This window comes from Calidris pugnax, unplaced genomic scaffold (assembly GCF_001431845.1).
Source record: "Calidris pugnax isolate Ruff unplaced genomic scaffold, ASM143184v1 scaffold45, whole genome shotgun sequence".
Taxonomy (NCBI): Eukaryota; Metazoa; Chordata; class Aves; order Charadriiformes; family Scolopacidae; genus Calidris; species Calidris pugnax.
In genome coordinates, this window is record NW_015090764.1 from 1,607,200 (window position 1) to 1,627,442 (window position 20,243).

A 20,243-nucleotide genomic window follows, 5' to 3' on the forward strand; every position below is an offset into this window, starting at 1 on the left:
TCCCAGCTGGAATCTCAGAGCTGGAAAGGCAGAGAGCTCACGCTGCTCTAGTGCTAGAAACGGACAGGGGGTGGGGGAGAAATCTTCTCTCTAAACCAGACATTATGGCAGGGAGGAGGGAAATGCAGAAGCCTACACAAGGAGGTCTCAGATAGATCTGTTTGGAGAGTCGGTACCAGCTTTGTCCCAGGGAACCAGCCACGTGGCACATCTGGGTGCCCAGGCAGAATTTAGGAATGAGGAGAAGGGAAAAGGCATCCAGGCACGGCAGCAGGTACCGGGAGCAGCTTTGCTCCTGCTCCCCATGCCTTGCCCCAGCAGAGCCATCTACTCAAGGGTGTTCACCAGCAGAGTGGAGAAGCCTTCCAGGCTTCCTACCACTGCTGCAGGACCTTCCTTCCAGGGGGGCTTTCCCTAGAAGGTTGGGGGCCATGCCTCAAACCAGGTATGGGACCTTCTCCCAGCCTCTTACCCTTCAGGTACGTGACCCTCACCACACACATGCTGATTTATCGCCGCCAAAAGACACACTGAGCAACCATAATGCAAACAGAAGTGTTATCTGGCAGATAGGGCTCTGGTGTTTGGAAATGGCTAAGAAATCCTCAAAGAGCAGCCCCAGCTTCCCAGCTACTTGGAAATAAAACCTTCAACTGGAAGGCAGACACGCTTCCCACCCTTCCTTGGGCAACTCTCAGGGCTGGGGGTGGCTGCCCCAGCAGCGGTGCCCACAGAGAGCTCCCTAGTACCAGCCCTACAGCATGTGGGCTGGTCTCACACAGCTACTCCCCCCGACTTAAAAAAAATAAAATAAAAATTAGAAATAATACTAATCAGGCAGGTTTTAGTTCCCCAGCAGGAAGGCTCCACAGGTGCTGCTGTGCTCACTCCAGCCCTGTGCCCCACAGCTGGGCAGGCTGGGGTGCCTGCACTGATGAGAATTAATTTTCCCCTGTGTCAGCATCCCACCCCACAGCACAGAGGGTGGCTGTGGGTCCCTTCCCCTTTGGGGGGAGGCTGAGCAGCGGCTCAGGGGGGCAGGAATCCCAGTTTGCAAAGGAAATTTGACTTTGCCCGGTATCCCTTCTGCTGAGGGAAATAACCATCTCACCAAGCCTCGGGCAGAGCTGCGGGGAGGCGAGGGGCGCTGCCCCAGCGCTGTTTACACGGGAAGCATTTTGCTGCTGCGTGTAAACTTGATTTCCAACTAATTGATTAAAATTAGCCTCCCTTCCTGTTACCCTAAGCAACCCCATCGATGTGCTCAGAAGGTGACCTCATTCCTTACAGCCGAGCTCCGCCGACCAGCCCATTCCCCTCCTGCTCTTACTGCCCCCGCACCAAACCGCTGCCTGGCCTGGGGAAGCGTGGGTGTCCCCGGGGGGTTCCTGCAGGGGGGTACATCATTGTCAGCTTTACCAGGGGGGTGCCAGGCTTTGAGGACCCCCCCCCGGAGAAGCAGGGCCACGTTCAGAGCATGCAGCAGTTGGCAGCACCCCTGGAAAAGGTCCGGGTGAGCGCCAGCGTGGAAGCACCGGACGGTTTCCAGGGCACGTTGCAGTGAATTTGCAGCTGCCTGTAATTTTATGGGTTTTTTTGAGGTGGGCTGGCAGGGAGGGGGCACAGCCCTGCCACATCGGCAAGAGCCACAACCCCTGGTGGCACTGACCTGGTCCCAGCAGGGTCACACACGAGTGAACACGCCAGGTCCCTGTGTTTTGCTCAGCTAATAAGGAAGAGATTGTGTCCCTCCCGTCAGCTGTGACCGCGCAGGGCACGTCCCCAGGAAAAACAAAGCTCCATCTTGCAGCACCCCCGGGGCCAGAGCCAGGCGTGGGGCTGCTCCTGCCCCAGCTCCTCTCCACTCGGACACAAGGGACCAGGGGAGATTTTTCTCAACTCCACCTGCAATCCAGATGCCATCAGCTGGCACCGAAATGAGCCTTGGCGCTTCACAACAGATGATATCTCCACTCAGGGCTCAAAAACAGCCTCGGTTTTCAGCCGACTACAGAACTGACGCCACACACAACTGTGGGATCCCATTCATGCCTCCCTAAAGCTTAATTCTGGGTATTTAAAGAGCACCTCATGCACCCGATCAGTTTTTAAGGCATGGATGGCCATGCTGCTGGCATGTAGTGGGGTGAGCCCTGTGCCCCCGCTGCTCTCCCCAAGCGACTGCCAGGCAGAGCGTGGTGTGTTAGAGCCAGCCAGTGGCTCCGAAATAACAGACACTGCTTTAAAAAGAAAGATGGTTTGTTTGTCTCACATAAAAATCCTCTTGCTGGTTGCTGAGGGAGGCTTGTCCCCGCAGCGGGGCGGCTCTATCATGGTTTATAAATACCAGCCTGCTCTGAGTTGTGCCCGTTCCCCGTCTCGCTCCGTCCCTCCTGGCCGAGAGAGGTTTTGCTCCTCGCAGCTGGAGGGATCCAGCTGTCAAGCGGAGGAGGAGCAGCCCTGACTGTTCCCCCTCCACACAGCAGCGAGGAGGGGGCGGCTGCCTGGCAAGGGAGCCTGTAACGTGCCCGTGGGCAGGCTCTGCCCCCTCACCAAGGAGCCCAGAGCTGCCTCCCCCTGCCTGGGAGAGACACGCAGGCAGCCAGGGGTCCTGGCCGATGGGCCAAGTGGCATCCTCGGATGGATCCTTCCAAAAACCTCACCACCCATTGCTTTTTCTGCTCCTTTGGTGCTGGGAGAATGGCAATCTTGGGCTGGCAGAGCCAGAAGGGGCTGGCAGAGCACTGCTAGACATTCAGGAGCTCAGCTGGGCACGTGTGGCTGATTTACAGCCAGCTCTAAGGCATGCCCTGATGGTCTGTAAAGGCTTACAATGGATGCTAACCACACCACATGCATTTTGCTATTGCTCGTTAACCCCTCGTAAGTCTGCTCTGTGCATTAACCTCAGCATCCCGGGGACACACCAAGGCTCGGTGGCACCACAAAGACGGGCTGTGAGGGTGAGGAGGCTGCTCCTGGGCTGCAGGAGGCAGCTGGGTGAGGTTTGCAAAGTCCTGGCCTTGCCCAGAGCAGCAGGCACGCCATGGGTGCCCACGGGCCGTGACGCAGGAGTGTCTGCTGTCACCCCTCCAAAGGCAGCGTCACAGCAGGCTGGGACAGGCTAATTAGGGTTCGTCAGCCCTGCAGCCTAGAGAGCTGGCTCGGGTCATGGGAGCAGCCCCAATGGCAGGTGTGTGGGGGAGGCAGAGCCACACCAGGGGAATCGAGACTCTGTGCTCATGGACTAAGCGTGTTTGCTCTGGGGTTGTTAAAGGAGGACAAGCCCAGGACTTTTTTCACCCGTGCCCTGTGAGTTCCGTGTGTCGGGGGATGTCGTGCCCAAAACGCACCGCAAAAGCTTTGGGAAGTTCCCAGTGTGTTCTGGCAAGTGCAGGGGAGACCCGGTTGTGCCGGGTGCTGTACGAGCAGCAGGACCTGCTCAGAGCTTTGGGGAGACATTATTATCTTGATTTAACATCTGAGAGCTTCCACCCTGCGCTCGCCCGAGAGGGTAACGCAGGCTGCAAGGAATCAATCAGGGTTCGGTCACAGCATCCTCTGTCACAGCCCAAATCACCCCCCCCGTCCCCTCCTGCTTCCTTTTCCTTCCTTTCCACCTCAAAACCAAACCGCTCGTCCCTTCTGTCACGAGGATGTGCTGATGGCTCTGAACCACGCACCCGAGAGGAGTCTGTAACAGCTTCAGGAGCGCATCCGTGACGGCCAAAGGCAGGAAAGCAAAGACCCCAGCAGAAAAACCAGTGAACTGCAGTCACTGCTGTGACACCCAGGAGAGCCAGGCCAGCCGATGGCCTCCAGCCCACCCCAAACTCCCATGGACTCAGCACGAGCAAGACCTGACCCTGAGAACGGCTGCAGTTTGTTCTCTCTGCTGAAATTTATTTTAAAGGCTGTTTTCTGAGACCATTTCTGAAGCAATTTGCTGTTCAGCCTGGCTAGGAAGAGCCCTGAGCAGGCTCGTTCATTCAGCGCCTGCAATATTGACTCTTCTCTTTACTGCAGCATTAGAGAGCATTTGTCATCTCCAAAATGAATAACTTTCCCTCTCCTGGGAAGGGGGAGAAGGCTTGCTTCGGTACTGACATTTCACACACCCAACCCACAAACCTGCTTCGAATCCCAGATGATGCTCTGGGGATAAAACCAGGGGCTTCGGTGTCTTTGCTCTACCAGCAGAGCAGAGCCCACGACTCACCTGGTCCTTCCCACACACTAAATTTGCTGGAATTTCACATGGTCGGGGGGCAGAAAGGCCTGGGAGATGCTCTCAGGTACCAGCTACATCGCCACGTTACTGACGTACCCTCCAACACCATCTGCAAGTCTTACTCAAGTCCCTCAGGAACAAATCACAGCCTCTGTTCTCAAGCCAGAGGAGCACTTAAAAACCAGAAGAAAATCCAAAAAACTCCCCCAAAACCAGAGAAAAAAAAATCACTCAGCAGCACCAGAATAAGAAACCAGAAGGTCAGACTTGCCAACTCATTGTCTAGAGACCAACAAGGCCCTCCCTCCTGTCCTGGAGATCACAGTGTATTTAACATCTGCCTGTTTGCCTCTGCCTTTTGAGCTTTCAGAGGTGTTTTCAAGCCTTGCTCAGGAGGTCTAGGAATGCTTTCCCATGGGAATTTCAGCCTTTGTTAGCAGGACTGCATTCCTGGGCATGAAAGCAAGAGAAACAAACTCTGGCTATTGGAAGATTTGGAAGAACAGAGCCACAAGCAGCAATCTTTCCAAGGGACTGGAGCACCTGATACACAAACCATTCATCACACTGCTTTTGAAACCCCCTTGCCTGGAGAGGAGTTGTTCTGATGCCAAGAAATCCAGCCCAGTATCCAACCAGGTGGGATACTGGTATCAAACTGGTCAGCCCTGCCAAGGCACATGTCCCCAGGAACAACTACCACGGGCAAAGCACCTTCTCCTTCTCCCGGTGGACCCAACCACAGAAGAACCACAAGGTTTAGCCTCGAGGAACAGCAAAAACACACACAGCACCCGATAGGAGCCGGCCAGACTCACCTGAGGAGCACAGCTGGGAGCAGGGGGTCTGTGGGACGAGGTCCTGGCCATGGTGGGTGCTGGAGAAGTGTCCCCGTCACCATAAGCCCACACCCAAGGAGGGTGCTGGCCGGGAGCTGCACAGAAAGGACCTGGAGGCTTTGAAGACCAGAGTCATCTCCAGGCTGTAATTACCCACTTGCTTCCCCCACCCCTGATTATGTAGATGAGAGAAATGGCAGAACCCACCAATCTGCCGGGGAGGGAGGAGGCTGAATGGTCCCGCCCCTGTGTCACCAGGGCCAGGGACCCCTGGGACCCCCTGCCACCCCAGGGACACCCTGCCACCCCAGCAGCATGAGCATGTGGCTTCAGCTGGTCTCTGGGCATGGAGAAGACCAAGGCAGAGTGTGGAAAGGGGCTTGCTGTGGGTCAGGGCTGTTACAGGAGTAATTAATCCATTAATTGGAGTCAGCTCAGCAAACGAGGATGCGGTAGCAGGAACACCTGGTTGCTCTTGGCCCACCACCAGCCAGTCTTTGCCTGAAGGACAGTCTGCACCCTCTGGGAGTGTCAGCCCTTTGCAGGAACCCACAGCCACATCCAGCTCCTTTGGAGGCAGCCGTGGGTCTGGCCCCTCGCTCTGAGAACCCCCGTCACCTCCCGTCACCTGGGTGCAGGGTGGCAGCTGGGATGAGCCTGCTGAGACACCCCAGGGACACTTCTCCAGGCTTGTGTGACCACCCCAGCCTGCGTAACCACTCACACACTCAAACCATCAAGAAATTGGAGGAGATACTGTTTTTTTTTTTCACATGAGGTGGTGCAAACTGGCCGTCTCTGCTGAAAGGGGCAGAGCTGGACCCACAGCCACCACCCCTCCCCATGCCAGGAGCCTGCTGGCCACCGCGCTGGCCTCTTCCACCACTGTCCCTCGCAGGTGGCACAGGGCTGTGTCCCTGCCTCATTTGAGCTTCAGCTATTTTTCCCCCTTTTTTTGCACACAGCAGTGGCCGGGGGGAGGTTTTCCCTCTTTGCCTCTCTCTCTGCCCCGGCACAACCACGGGAAGGCCTGTGTGAAGAGCAGCAGCGTTGGGTGACAGCGGGGACACGGCAGGATAACCCCGGTGTGTTGGGAAAGGCAACTGGAGCCAAACAGGAGGCTCTGGGAGAGCCTTTGTCTGGAGCTGGGTTAGGAGAAGGTGCAGCCATGGGGACAGAGAACGACTCCCACCTGCGAGCCTGGTGGTGGCTCCTCATCATCGGATGAAGGCACCGCACCGCACCCAACGTCTGCCACCTGCAGCCCCTTTGGTCCTCAGGCTCCCTGCGAGCCGGCAGCTGCTCAGCCTGCTGTGTGTGGGCAGCAGGGACCCAGGCTGTGTCACATGCCTGAGGCAGCGTGTCGCAGCCGGTGGCATCCCTGCGGGAGCCGAGAGACACGGGAAGGGACGCCGGCACCTGCCCCTCTCCCTTAGCCCCCTTCCCTGGCATCTGCTCCCGCTGGGGCCGGCAGGCAGCATCCTCAGCTACCAGGGATGTGGTCTGACAGCACAGCAGCCTTATCTCTGGCTTGTATAATGAACTCCTCTCCAGAACATTAACTCTTTCTGGGTGAGAGCTGTTCTGCTTCCAGCAGACCTTGGCCGTGCAGAGCCCCAGGGCAGTGGCCCAGCGTAGCTGGAAGGTGGAGCTGGGGGTGAGAAGCTGCTGGTCCCCCTGCCCGTGGGTCTGGGCCACCGTGCGATGGCTTCTCCGGCGTGGGCTGCGTGCGGGCAGTTTCACTGAATTTCACTGAATTTTAGAGTTGGAAGGGACCATAGAGATCATCTAGTCCAACTAGATGATTTTGCTGCCAGCCCGGCGGAGTTTGCAGAGCGAGCCCAGCCTGTCACATGCAAATGCCCGGATAAGTTGGTGCCTGCAAACAGGAACCACTTTATGGAAAGCAGCAGAACCCTTCCCATCCCGCCCCGAGGAGCAGCCGGAGCCCAGGCGCGGCAGCCTGGACGTGGGGCAGGGGGGTGCAGGCAAGTTTTGGGGCTGCACTGGGGCAGATTTGGGTGCCCCAGTCTGTGAGGACACTGCTGTCACACTCCTGTGGCTGCCAGGGCACCAGCAGACCCCTGGCAGGCGAGCGGGACAAGGTGCCATGGCTTTCCTGCAGCACGGTGGCAGGTTGCCCTCCGCTAACGTTTCCTGGCCATCCTCGAGGGAGACACGGTGGTAAAAATCCCAGTTGGGTTTGTTGTTTGGCCTCTGCCCGGCTTTTCTCAGCTCCCCAGAGCCCGTGCCGTGGCCGTGCTGGCAGCCTCCCTGGCCATCGCGCCGAGCATCCTGCCCAGGGCACCGAGACCCACCACCGCAGCAGCTCTCCCTTCTCCAGCCCCAGTTCCAAAACCAGCCCATCTGCCCCGTGCAGGTTCCTTCATCATTTTAAGTACACTCATGGGGAAACAGCCCTTTCCCCAGCCTTCCCTCTGCACACCCTGTCCCGGGGAGGGGGCACAGAGGAGCCAGCCCCGTGCTGTCCCCCCGCTGTGCCGGAGGTGGCCGATGGATGAGGTGCATGGAAGCAGGAGGGTCTCCCTTGCTCAGAGCAGTTTTGGGGACAGGCGTCCCTCTGCTCTCCCATGGTCCAGCAGCATTTCCCAGCTCACGGCTGCTTCCCCTGCACTCTGGGGACTTGTGGTATTTCTGGACTATCTGGAGAAATAACAGAAGGGGATGCTGTCCCGTCCTCTGCCGTCCCGGAGCGGGAAGCTGTGGCTCAGGGCACCAGCTCTGCCCCTTCCTGTGATTTCGGCCGTGCCTGAGGAGCAGGAGCAGGTAGCACAGCCCTCGCAGAGGGGCTTCCAGGAGGGTGTTTGGGGCACCAGCAGAAGAAACGCAGACCTGCAGCAGCTGTCTGGGACTAGGCGAGCATCCTGCCAAAGGAGACTTTAAAGCAAATTAATTACTTAAAACTATTTTTTTTTTTTTTTTTGAGTCATGATTTTTGTGCCAGCCTCAGATTCCTCTGGGCTGACCGTGATGGTGAATGCTCTGTTGGCAGCAATTGGTGACATTACGCTGTCAGCAGCGACACCTTCCCGAGGCCTCTGTCTCTCCCGGGGGGCAGCCGTGGGTCCTCCCTCCCAGGTCTTGGGCAACCACCTCAATCAGGTGGCTTAAATGTACCTCAGTGTTGTGTTCTGGGTCCAGTACAGACCCCAGTAAACCCTGTGCTCTCTTCTCTCCCCAGCACAGCGTCGGACACGCTCTATGAGCCAGCCCAGCGTCAGCAGCCCACGGGGTCCAGGTGCCAGTCGGTGATTCGGAGCAGGACAAGTTTGTTACCAAGTGTAAGTGCACCCTTTGCATTGTCAGGAGCAGCTCTTTGAGAGCAGGGATTTCCCCTGCTCAAAGGACTTTATTCCTTTGAAAAATCCCTGCCTTTCATGGCAGCTCCAGCCGGGTGGCTGCGGTGGGGGTGTCCGCAGGGGGAAGCTGAGCGCTCGCAGCTGCGGCAAAAGTCTTCTTGTTGGGGCATGAACTCTTGCAGCGCCGGCACTTTGGGCCCAGGGTTGCAGGAGCTGCTCAAGGAGCTGCCAGCAGGGAACAAGCCACAGAGGAGCGGGTGTTGTGCTCATTAAGTTACCGTACCACGGAGCCCTGCCAAAAACCCGCTGGCAGCGTTACCGGCCGCTGCTGAGACCTGCCGGTGTTTCCCGGAGCACAGGATGCAGACAGACAGGGCTGGGGAAGGTACCACTGGGGTCTCTCAGCCCTTTGAGGACTCTGACCCTGAGATTTAACTGCTGGAGGGACAGACACCCTCACCTGAGCTGCTCAGCATCCCCCGGATCCCCTCTGTGCAAAGCCCAGTGACACTTGGGTGAGCTCAGACGCACCAGGACTCCCCTGCCCGTGCTGGCAGGAGCCTCCCCCACGGCCCAGCTCTGGCTGGAGAGGGCACAGAAAAAGGCATTTGCAAGTTATTAATGCTCTGGGGCTGGTCCCCTTGTCTGCAGCTTCTCCCCTGGCTTTGGAGAAGTCCTAAAGGAGTAAGGGAAGTAAAAGTGGGGGTTCTTCCTGGGGGCCACAGCAGAGGGACACGTGGCTCACGCAGGAGAACCCAAGCCCTGGCGGGGCACGTCTTTCTCCAGAGCATTACTCAGTCACTAAAGCAGCAGGAAAAGAGCCTCCCCTGCCCCAGCCTCTGCTTCGGTTTTGCTCTCAGCTTCTGACAGAACCAGGTCACTCTTTCCACACTTCCCCGGCCTCGGTGAGAGCTGATTACTGATCTGGATGGACATGACTCACTGCCTTTTCTAACCAACAACTTTCCTCCCTTGATGTACTTTGGCGGGGCCTTTCATACACCTAAAGGAGGAGGAGGGTGGCACTGGGGAGAGGCAGGGGAACCCGAATCCCCGGCCCCCGTGAGCTGGTTCTCACCATCCCTTTGGCTTCCAGCCAGTTCTGAACTCGCTGCTTTTGAGCAGGGGAAAGGCGTCGCTTAATCTTCCACGCGCTAATCCGGGCGCAGTGCTGTCCAGCCCCACAGGTAAGCTGCCTAAACCCTCCACAAGTAATTGGAGCTAATTAGGCTGGAAGATTTTTTTGGTGTGTTAATATCTGTCCAGGTGATGCCTGGGGGCCCCGGGGTAATAAGCTCTGTGCAAACCCAGCACCGCCTTCCCCCGCGGAGGTTTGATGGCAGGAGGTTGTCCAGGCCATGGCAGGAGGAGTTGGGTTTTCCTGGTCTCTTGTGGGGCCGTGGTCTCACCAGGGGGCTGCCCTGCTCATGTGCCATCGCTTGTCTTTTGCAGTGACTAAGCTGAGGAAGCTCTCGCTGTCCCACTGCCACCGCCGGCGCAGACCATCCTTCCCTTGGCTGAAGATCCCGTTGGATCCCTTCCCATAATGGAAGCGTGAGTGCCAAGATCCTCCATGACCTCCAGAAGCCACAACTCCTTACCGAGAACTTTGATGGCTCCACGAATGCTTTCGGAAAGTGCCCTCGGGGGCATCGCCCAAATCACCCCCTCGCTCTACCTGAGCCGGGGCAGCGTCGCCTCCAACCGGCACCTGCTCCTCTCCCGGGGCATCACCTGCATCATCAATGCCACCATCGAGATCCCCAATTTCAACTGGCCCCAGTTTGAATACGTGAAAGTGCCTTTGGCTGACATGCCCAACGCCCCCATCTCCCTCTACTTCGACAGCGTCGCCGACAAGATCAACAGCGTGGCGCGGAAGCACGGGGCCACCTTAGTCCACTGCGCCGCCGGCGTCAGCAGGTCGGCCACCCTCTGCATCGCCTACCTGATGAAGTATCACAAGGTGTCCCTCTTTGAGGCCTACAACTGGGTCAAATCCAGACGCCCCGTTATACGCCCCAACGTGGGCTTCTGGAGGCAACTGATAGACTACGAGAGGAAGCTCTTTGGGAAGACGTCGGTTAAAATGATACAGACGCCGTATGGCATCATCCCAGACGTTTATGAGAGAGAGAGGAGACCCCTGATGCCTTACTGGGGAATTTAATGGGACTGCAGATGGGAAGCACAACAGAAGGGACGCGCTGTGCTGAGTCGGACCAGACCGGAGACATCCCCTTCTCCTCCTACAGCCAACATTGGTTCTTTACCATTCAGCAGAACCTCGACTCATCCCCACCTCACTAACCTGCAAGGCCAACGGTTCCCTTCAAAGCATTTCTCTCTACAGGGATTCCCCCATCCGCATTTCTCTGATTTAGCAGAATGAGGTCTCCTTTATAAGTTTATTCCTTTCATAAAAAAGCCTCCCTCCCTTTTTTAGTCAGTTTATTAGCATCCTGCGAGGAAAGGCCTACAAGGCATTTGGCAGAGTTAATGAACAAAGTGCGCTTTGTGATGCGGTAGCCTGGATATTTCCTTAATAGCTTGTTTGCTTCCTTGCAAAATCCTGTAGTGGCTCGGGAGCAGCACTAGCACGGAGCGAGCGAGGTCCTACTCCACGGCAGCGGGGTTTTTTTTTTTTTCCAAGAGCCAGGAAGGCAGGGGTGCAGGGTTGTGGTGCTAGTGCTGGTGTTTTATTTAACATCCGTAGTGACTCTCAGTATATAGTGTTTGAGATCTTTAGTCAGCTCTTAATCTGTATTAAAAGTCAAAAAAAAAAAAAGAAAAAAAAAAGAAAAAAAACGAGTGAAGTCAGTCCTTGTCGGCCACAAGCAAAATAAAATTTGAGTTATTCAAATCGAATAAATACAAGATTCTTTTTCATTCATTCCATGCCAGGGCAATAGGCCTGGAACACACTTGCACTACTGAAAAACGCTGGTGTTTTTTTTCTGGGTGGAAAGCAAAGAGAGATCTTGTCCAAAGGCGGCTCGAGACGGCAGCGAGAGGTTGGCCCCTTCCTAAATCACTCCATCACGTCCTCAAGGTTATGTTTTATTCCGGAATTAATTCTGCGCAGGACGGCGATCTGTCCAACCTCCCGGACGAGGACGGCTCTACCCAGGAGGCTTTGCCTTCTTCTGTGTGTGACCACAATGAACCCAAGCCCAGAGGTGGGAGAAGCCTTTCCCTGGATGTCGCTCCCTCCCGGCGCAGGGGAAGGGACTGGGTTCCTTGGAGCAGGACTGGGCCACCAGGAGAGCAAGGCACGTCCCTCCGAGACCTCTGTGTCCTCTGTTGCATCTCCGGAGGAGGAAGAGGCAGGTTGCTGGATGCCGAGATAGCTATCTGATTTAAATGAGATTCTATACTTGTACAAAAAAACCAAACCAAATCAATAAAGATTAAAGAAGAACGGGTGTTGGTTTCCTATTGGGAACTGCGCTGACGTCGCTCCAGTAACAGGGAGAAGGGGGGGGGGAACCAGCAGGGGCTTCAAACAAACCTGGGCCTCAGTCTGGAGAAAATGCCCGTCACTTGGCTGCTGGGTTTGCAGCCCATCCAGGTGCCCGGCAGTTCCATCACAAAAGCCAGGCAATTCATTTGGTTGTCTCAGAATTTTTCTCTTCTGAAGGCGAAGCTGAAGAGCCATGGGTTTAGGGAACACCAGGCGGGGTGAAGGGTCTTCTCCAAGCAAACCCAGGGTGAAGGGTCTTCTCCAAGTGAACCCAGGCTGCCTGAGCATCACAGTAGGAGCTGGGCTCTGCTGTCCCCACAGTGACAGCCACGAGGGCTGAAATACTGATAACAAAACCACACAAATGGCCTCAACCTCAGAGAGGTAAAACCAGAGCTGGGTGGGGTAAAGGCTGAGATCAGAGTGGATTTGTGAGGTCCAGTGAGGTCACAGGCTTTAAACTGGGCCCAGGGCCACTCACTGGGGGACACGACACGGGGAGGAGAGCGCCCCGAACCCCTCCCTGCAGAGATGGGCGTTGGGAGGGCGGCCGTGGGTCCAAACTGTGTTAATGCCACACACACACACACACAAACACACACACCCACACACACGAGACGTGACTGTTCAGTAAAAAAAAAAAAGCATTCTGCTCATCTCTCTTATTTTTATCGGGAGTTAAACTGCGACCAGGGAAACGGTAAGTAAGAAAAGGAACCAGAGATTAAAAATCAAGAGTAATCATTAGTCTGGAGACATTCTGAAAGCATGACATTTCAAAGGAGAAAAAAAATACTAAGACCTGAAATCTGCTTGCAAAAGTTCAGTAAAAAAAAAAAAGCATTCTGCTCATCTCTCTTATTTCTATCGGGAGTTAAACTGCAACCAGGGAAACGGTAAGTAAGAAAAGGAACCAGAGATTAAAAATCAAGAGTAATCATTAGTCTGGAGACATTCTGAAAGCATGACATTTCAAAGGAGAAATACTAAGACCTGAAATCTGCTTGCAAAATTAAACTTTACCTAGAAAACGGGCTATATATAATTTAACGGTATCTTCTACATAAAAACCGGAAGGTAAAACTTCTCCACGTGGAATTATTGTCTAGACTCTACACACAGTGCCCTGGGACCCAGGGGAGGGGGAGATGCTAATTTTCAGCCAAGAAAGCATCAAGACCGAGTCTTAAACAAAAGGGGAAGTCAGACCAATAAAAAAAAAAACATAATTGCCTAATAGAGCCCATTTTGAAATAAAGAATTCACCTGAAATACCCATTGGAGATTACATTATGGAGAAGCGCGACGGTATTAATATTTGTAGGTATTTCTTTGTGAGAGATCCTCTGAATTAAACTTTACCTAGAAAACGGGCTATATATAATTTAACGGTATCTTCTACATAAAAACCGGAAGGTAAAACTTCTCCACGTGGAATTATTGTCTAGACTTTCTACACACAGTGCCCTGGGACCCAGGGGAGGGGGAGATGCTAATTTTCAGCCAAGAAAGCATCAAGACCGAGTCTTAAACAAAAGGGGAAGTCAGACCAATAAAAAAAAAAACATAATTGCCTAATAGAGCCCATTTTGAAATAAAGAATTCACCTGAAATACCCATTGGAGATTACATTATGGAGAAGTAGAACAGCATTAATACTTGTAGGTATTTCTTTGTGAGAGATCCTCTGGTGTGTAGCAGAAGATACTTCCCATGAGGAACTGTTTTCCTGCCCCTCAAAAGCCAGATTTTGGTGCATCCTCCAATCTCTGGAAACCAAAGAAGAAATAGAGCCACAAGGTTTTTTTCTGGCTTTGCACAAGCTTTGACGGGTGGGTCAGACACGAAATAAGCTCTTTATTGAAAACAAGGGTTGAATCTCAACAAAGGGTTTCTAAATCATGGCAGGAATTAAGGGGGTAAACAATGTACTAAAGTCAATTAATAAGGCTGATTCCCCTCGGATTTCAAACACCAGCAGTGACTCCAGCGCGGCACCAACCGACACCGCTCCAACCACTCAGCGCAAAACCACTTCTAGGAGACAAATAACATTCACCCAGAGGGAAGAATAAAGAATCACAATACAAAGAGAACTTTTCTGACCACTTTTCTTCATAAAATGATGACATTTATATTTTGAGAACTGGAATAAAACACGGGTCCAGAGAGAGAGAAAAAAAACAGTCTTTCAGAAGAAGTAGTTTGTACAATAGCAGCTTTTATTGAAAAGGCAGGTATTTGTTTCAAGTTTAATTAATCAGACACGGAATTAACTAGAAATCAGAGCATTCCTTGGTTTTCAGGAGCTTCTCAACCTTAGGTTGAGCTTCACCATCACTTCATATAAACTGCACGAATGTCAAGGAAAGAACTGCTCAAAAACCAACCCAGGTGAAGAGAAGCTGCTGCCAGAGAGGGAAAAAATCAGCAGAACCATCAAGTGCAGAACAGAACAATTCCTACAGCACAAACAACCTCCCAGCGCCCGCAGCCAATTCGGGGCACATCCAACCCAAAACTGGGGCTGGACGGGCAGGGGACGGGCTGGAGCCACCGAGGAAAAACCACAACACACCAAAAGCATCAGGAATACAGCTGGGTAAAGCAAAATATACATTAAATAACCAAGCAAACAATCTCTTTAAAATTCCAAATATACAAAATATATAGAAAAAAAATTATCACTTTCCACGGATGATCCCAAGGCAGCTCCAGAGAACGGGTGCATTAAATAACAAAACCCCGGTGTTTCTCTTTTTTTTCTAGCAGAGACATGCAGGAAAAGGAGTTACATTTGTGAAATTCAGCATCTCCATCAGCCGGGGAGGGAAGGAAGGAGGGAAGGGGGGGGCTCTCAGAAAATAGTGTCACCCTGGGTACAGCCCACCTGGACCCCGGGCTCTGACTGACAGTGTCATCTCCGAGGAGATGCCGAGTGGACCAGCGAGTCATTGGAACATGGATGTGGGAGTGAGATGGTCCTCCTTGTGCAGAGCCTTTATCCAGGGTGTGGACACACAAGGGATGCGGTGCCTTCCCGTGACATGAAGGTGCTGGGCTCAGGAGAAGGCTCCCTGCTCAACCCAGAGGCACCAACATCTCCTGCTGCTTCCCCTGACACACGAGGAGTGTCACACACTCCAGCGAGCCCTGCTGCAATTAGAATTGTAAATGCTGATTCCTGGTTTCTCTGGGCCAAAAGACACACTGGACACGTCTATAGAGAGGGAGCTTCCTTGCTCAACCAGTACAAGAAAAACATCGCTGAAAAATGCTTTTATGCCAATAAAGCTGGTGCTGTATTTGAAATACCGGTTGCTTTAAGTTTCACGCCGTGGCCTCTTTTTATTTGTGGCATTCTCTTTTAATTAGAAAGGGAGAAAAAAAAAATAAAAAAAAATCCTATCTAGCGAAGTGTTGAGGAGCTGCGGTGGAAACCCAAGCTGACAATAAACTCCCTTTTCCTAATATAGCCTTTCATAAGCAACAGCCTCTGCGTCAGCCAGATACTCCAAACCACTTGAGAAGTCCCCTGGCTGACAGCAAGACGGAGCGGCCGCTTGAAGTCAGAGAGCCCTGGAGTGGTTCTGTAATTCCCCACCCAAAAGCTGAGTACCCCCCAAAACATCAATGGGAACACTCGCCCCGGTGAGGGATCCACCAGCCCCTAATTATGCTGGAAAACAATAAATGTGGTTACCAGCGAGGGCACTGGGTGCTGTCCCTGCTTCACACCTCACAAAGGAAACGGAGAGCACCCAAGGAGGGACTGCCCTTTTTTTTGCTAATTACTGGGCAGCAGCAGGCAGTCGCTGTCACACCATTGAAAACCTGCCGCTGGATGAGCTGGAGCTTGAGACTGGAGGCACAAGTTGCTTATTTTATGAATGAGCTAATTTCAGGCAGCAGGAAGATTTATTTTAATTTGTGTAAATAAGGGGCCAGACACCTAGCAGTCTTATTAGCCAAGATTGTTTCATTTGGTATAATTAATAGTTTAGTATAACTAAGCTTGCCTTTTTTTTTTTTTTTTTTAAATACAAAGCATCATTTTTCCTCATTGTAATTTCTATTTCAGCAAATAACCACCAGTCAGTGGCTGCTCCTTATACTGGGGGCAAGATTAACTTGGAAAAAGCTGTCGGTACCTTTGGAGAGAAGGGAGATTTCCTCCAGATCTGAGCAACTGAAGTCAAAGAATTAAGCAGCCGGTTGTACCTGATGGACACACACCCCACTTCACAGAGCAAGGCTGCACAGTGGTCAGGCTCTTAAAATAACACCGTGAGGCTCCCACTGGGTTTAAAATTCTGTAACCAGCACTAAAGCTGGTTGTGCTGTTGTCTGGAGGAGAGAATGGGGTACTTTATGTGTATGGGTCACATTGTGTGATAGTCTATTATACCACCCTCCTTCTGCCCAGGGAGCTGTAGCTACCAGGAGCAAGGACGGGGCTGGTGCACGATAACCTGCTGGAGAAGAGCAAGTTTTGGGGTTAAATCACACCCACCTGGAGCAGCGGAGAAAATGGGGTACTTTAGGTGCATGGGTCACATTTTGTGATAGTCTATTATACCACCCTCCTTCTGCCCAGGGAGCTGTACCTACCACGAGCAAGGACAGGGCTGGTGCACGATAACCTGCTGGAGAAGAGCAAGTTTTGGGGTTAAATCACACCCACCTGGAGCAGGAGCTCGGGGCCGCCCCGCGCTGCCAGCTCTGAGTCAGAGAAACACGTTCGCACAGATAGCACGAGATTGCACAAGTCACACGTGGGCATCCCATGGAGAAAAGCACATTAAACACACAAAAAAAGGTACCAGAGAGAGAGGAGCAGACACGCTGGGTCAGCAGAGCCCCAATTTTACCAGTGAGGCAGCCAAAGGGTTGAGTGGAACACGACAAATCACACCCGCAGCTCAGGACAGGTCCAAGGAAGGGGTCTGTCTCCTATTTACAGCAGAGTAACAAAGACTGAGAGTTTTAAAATCCAGCTGCCTGGACTCCAGATATGATAGGGAAAATTTCAATAATTTTTTCCAGTCCTTGTCCCCCAGTGCTAACCAGCTACGCAGCTGAACACAGTATAATTTACAACACAGAAGAGTGGAAATATAAATATACAACGGCTCTAGGCAGTCTCATTCCTTCTAACTCAATAATTCATTTTGCCCGGAAAGTTCCTGTGCATTGTATGCATCCTAATAGAATAGCAGCAAACATTTAAAGAAAACCATCATGGTCCATATACCGAAAAACTAAAGAAAAGATTTGTTTGCAAATGTGTACTTCAAGTATTTAAGTGGTCACTTCTACGCAGATCAGTCAAGCGTTGCAGTTTTTCTCAGAAGCTCAGAACTGGCCTCTCTCAGAGGTTTATGCAGGTGGTTTGCAGGTTGGTTTGTTACAGAATAACCCGTTTCCATCTTGAGAAAGACTGATATGCCCTATTTTTTGCCACACGACAGTTTTTTTTCTGGTTATTTCGGAAATTTCTCTTCATGAGCAATTTGTACGTGGCGGTGGCTTTAACCCCTTATCGTACAAAAATCAAACCGAGACATTTCAAACACCGACCCCCCCTCCAGCCTGTCCACGTCCCCCATCACACAATTTACCCCAAGTGTCCTGTGGTATCGGCCCTGACACCCCATCCTCAGCACAGCTCCTCTCAGAGCAGGTCTGGCAAAATGAGACCCGGAGGTTTGGGCTCCACACAGTTGATCCAGAAATTGGCACAGCTTGCGTGGTACTGGTGCCCCCCGTACGCCAGCTTGAAGTTATCCGTCTCCGAATTAAAGGCCTGAAATCAGAAGAATTGAAAGGAGTGTGAGAGTCTCATCTACTCCGGGATCCAGCCTCTCGAGTGGAAAATGGAGAGAGCACAGGGGTCACCCCAGAATGGCTCAGCACGGAAGGACCCTGGCGCTCTGAACGGAACACCCAACAAACAATATTTTATTTTAGTGTTTGTAGGTGGATAAAAACTTCAGGCATCACACCTGATGTTGCCTCTTCCACCCTGGATTAGGGCAGCTTTCTCATTAACACACCCTCTGATCTGACACCGGGCAACTATCCCACCCTCTTTGATGCATCTCCTAGTTCTGCTGTGTCTCCTACGCAAGATAGATGCTGCTTCTTCTGCCACTAAATAGCTAAAAGTGCATTTATTTCCACTGGGTCAATTTTTGCTGTGATTTAGGCAGGTGTGATTCTTGGTATTAGTGTTATTTCAGCTTGAATTTGGTCTGCTTTCTTCTGTTAATTGAACCTGCTTCACAATAGGAGCTGCTGAACGGGGCGCGTGAAGCCATGAACAGGCTTAAAACATCCCCATGTTTGTTGCTAGGAGATACCTTCCAATGCTTCACAGCCACTTATTTAATAAAATATATTCTAACCCTGTTCCCCACCCCCTGGATTTCCTGCGGAGATTTTTAAAAATGCCATTGCCTACTGCATATAACCAAAAGTCAATATTTGTAGCAAAAAAAAAAAAAAACCAAACCCCTACAGTTCCCCCCAATCTGCTACAAACTGGGAAACTCACTGTGGTGAATTCTCTACACACAACAGAAGGAGCACAAAACCAGAAAGCTATTCACGAGATACAAGCATGCAGACAAGACAAAGGGGAGGCTCTAGAGCGGGTTAGTTGATCAGATCAAGTGTTACAGTCACAAAAAAAATGACTAGAAGAAAAGGGTTCATGATTTGGTACAATTGAGAATGACAGCTGAGAGCCAGGGAGCAGTTCAGCTTTCCACACTCAACTGAGAATGATTCTATAAAAGGAATATGTTTTTTTACAGATTCATACTTTTCTAGGAAGCTCTTCCACAGGTTTCTCTTCTTTCTGAAATAATGTTGAAACCAAAAAGTCAGCAAAACTGCCGATATACGTTAAAGGGTTGGCATTACTCTGTACACATCCTGGGACTCCCTCCCAGCTCTGCTAATTGCAACAGTCCCCTCCTGGTGATCCTCAGAGATGCATTTCTCAAAGAGATGTCATTAACAGATTTTTATTTTTTTTAAATATATATATACTTTTAAAGTCTTAGTATCCCCATTTCTTCCCTGTTACTAACAATTTAAGTCCTCAACACTTTTTCCACGTCTGTGTCATACCCAACGCCCAACAAATGTAGGACATTGACTATTTGAGTCCCTCTATAGGTCAGACTTTGCCACATCCAGTTACAAGTTATAGCCAGGAAAATTAATTTTTTTTAATACACCCAAGGCCTAAATGAAAGTCCAAACTGTAAATTTAAAATGACTTTAAAAGTAGAGGCTATTATACTGACTTTACTCCTGGAATCCACGTTTTTTTTAATACACCCAAGGCCTAAATGAAAGTCCACACTGTTTTGCCACATCTGGTTACAAGTTATAGCCAGGAAAATTAATTTTTTTTAATACACCCAAGGCCTAAATGAAAGTCCAAACTGTAAATTTAAAATGACTTTAAAAGTAGAGGCTATTATACTGACTTTACTCCTGGAATCCACGTTTAGGAGGCACACTCCACAGGCAAGATCTTGGGCGTTTTTAATCCCCGGGCGCAGCATACAGGAAGAGAAATCCAGGGAGTTTTCGTCCGGCTAAAGAAAGGAGACAATAAAATGTAGGCATTTTCAGTGACTGAGAAACTTTCAGACATCACGATAAAAATTATCGATCCGGTCGCTACCGAGAGCCGCGGCATCGCAGCGGTGACAGGGCAGGGATGATATATTGCATTTTCTCATGGACTGATGCATGATTTAATCAAAGCCATTAGTGTGTATTTGCAATCCTGCCATGCCATCTCCACCGCCATTAATTTATAACACTCAAGCCCTTGAAAAAAAAGGGTTAGACTACAAAGGAAGGAATTCTTAAGTTCCACGTTCCCACATCAAAAGGGGAAGAAACTTCTGAGGGAAGAGCCCGGGCGGCGGCTGCTCCATCGCAGCGGCGGCGATGATGAAGAGCGGGAGGAAGATAAACAGGGGTGTGGGAGAGCTGTTTGTGCAGCTGCAGGAGAGGAGCCAAGGGCCAGCACCCCCCTCACCAGCTTCAGCCCTGAAGTGGGGTCTGTATCTGTGTTTATTGTCCCAAATTCCCTATTATCACCTGATCAGAAAAGAGCAGTTGTTACTCTTCCTGGAGGTTTTTTCCGAAGCGAGAATACGGCGCAGCAGCACAAAATGGGATATGAAGGTTAACCAAACCAGAGAAGAATTAAAGTCAGCAGCCATATACAAGCTTGGGTCAAAGAGAGGCAAAGGGGGGGAGAATAAACCTGGAAATAAGTCACTTTTCCCCATACACAACCTCCCATTTCAGCCACAAGATAAACGATCATTTAAAACTTTGCATAAGGGTGGTATAAAGCC

The 20,243-nt window shown here is 51.6% G+C and overlaps 2 protein-coding genes across 7 annotated transcripts in view; one reads left to right on the top strand and one right to left on the bottom strand.

Annotated features, from left to right (window-relative positions):
* The first annotated feature begins 8,215 nt into the window (after positions 1-8,215).
* DUSP14 (dual specificity phosphatase 14) lies at positions 8,216-11,813 on the top strand. Its single transcript, XM_014951692.1, has 2 exons — positions 8,216-8,372; positions 9,843-11,813. The coding sequence occupies exon 2, from the start codon at positions 9,964-9,966 to the stop codon at positions 10,558-10,560; it is 597 nt and encodes a 198-aa protein (XP_014807178.1). The 5' UTR covers positions 8,216-8,372; positions 9,843-9,963; the 3' UTR covers positions 10,561-11,813.
* Positions 11,814-14,054: 2,241 nt separating this feature from the next.
* SYNRG (synergin, gamma) overlaps positions 14,055-20,243 on the bottom strand; it is a 39,145-nt gene continuing 32,956 nt past the window's right edge. For 2 of the 6 annotated variants that reach the window (XM_014961465.1, XM_014961394.1), the window contains 3 exons: positions 19,356-19,466; positions 18,680-18,715; positions 16,382-17,659 (listed from right to left, as the gene is read on the bottom strand). In XM_014961465.1, coding sequence (XP_014816951.1) covers positions 17,528-17,659; positions 18,680-18,715; positions 19,356-19,466 — 279 coding nt within the window. In that variant the 3' untranslated portion in view covers positions 16,382-17,527. The other 4 variants (XM_014961536.1, XM_014961234.1, XR_001414045.1 and 1 more) reach the window with 3 other exon arrangements.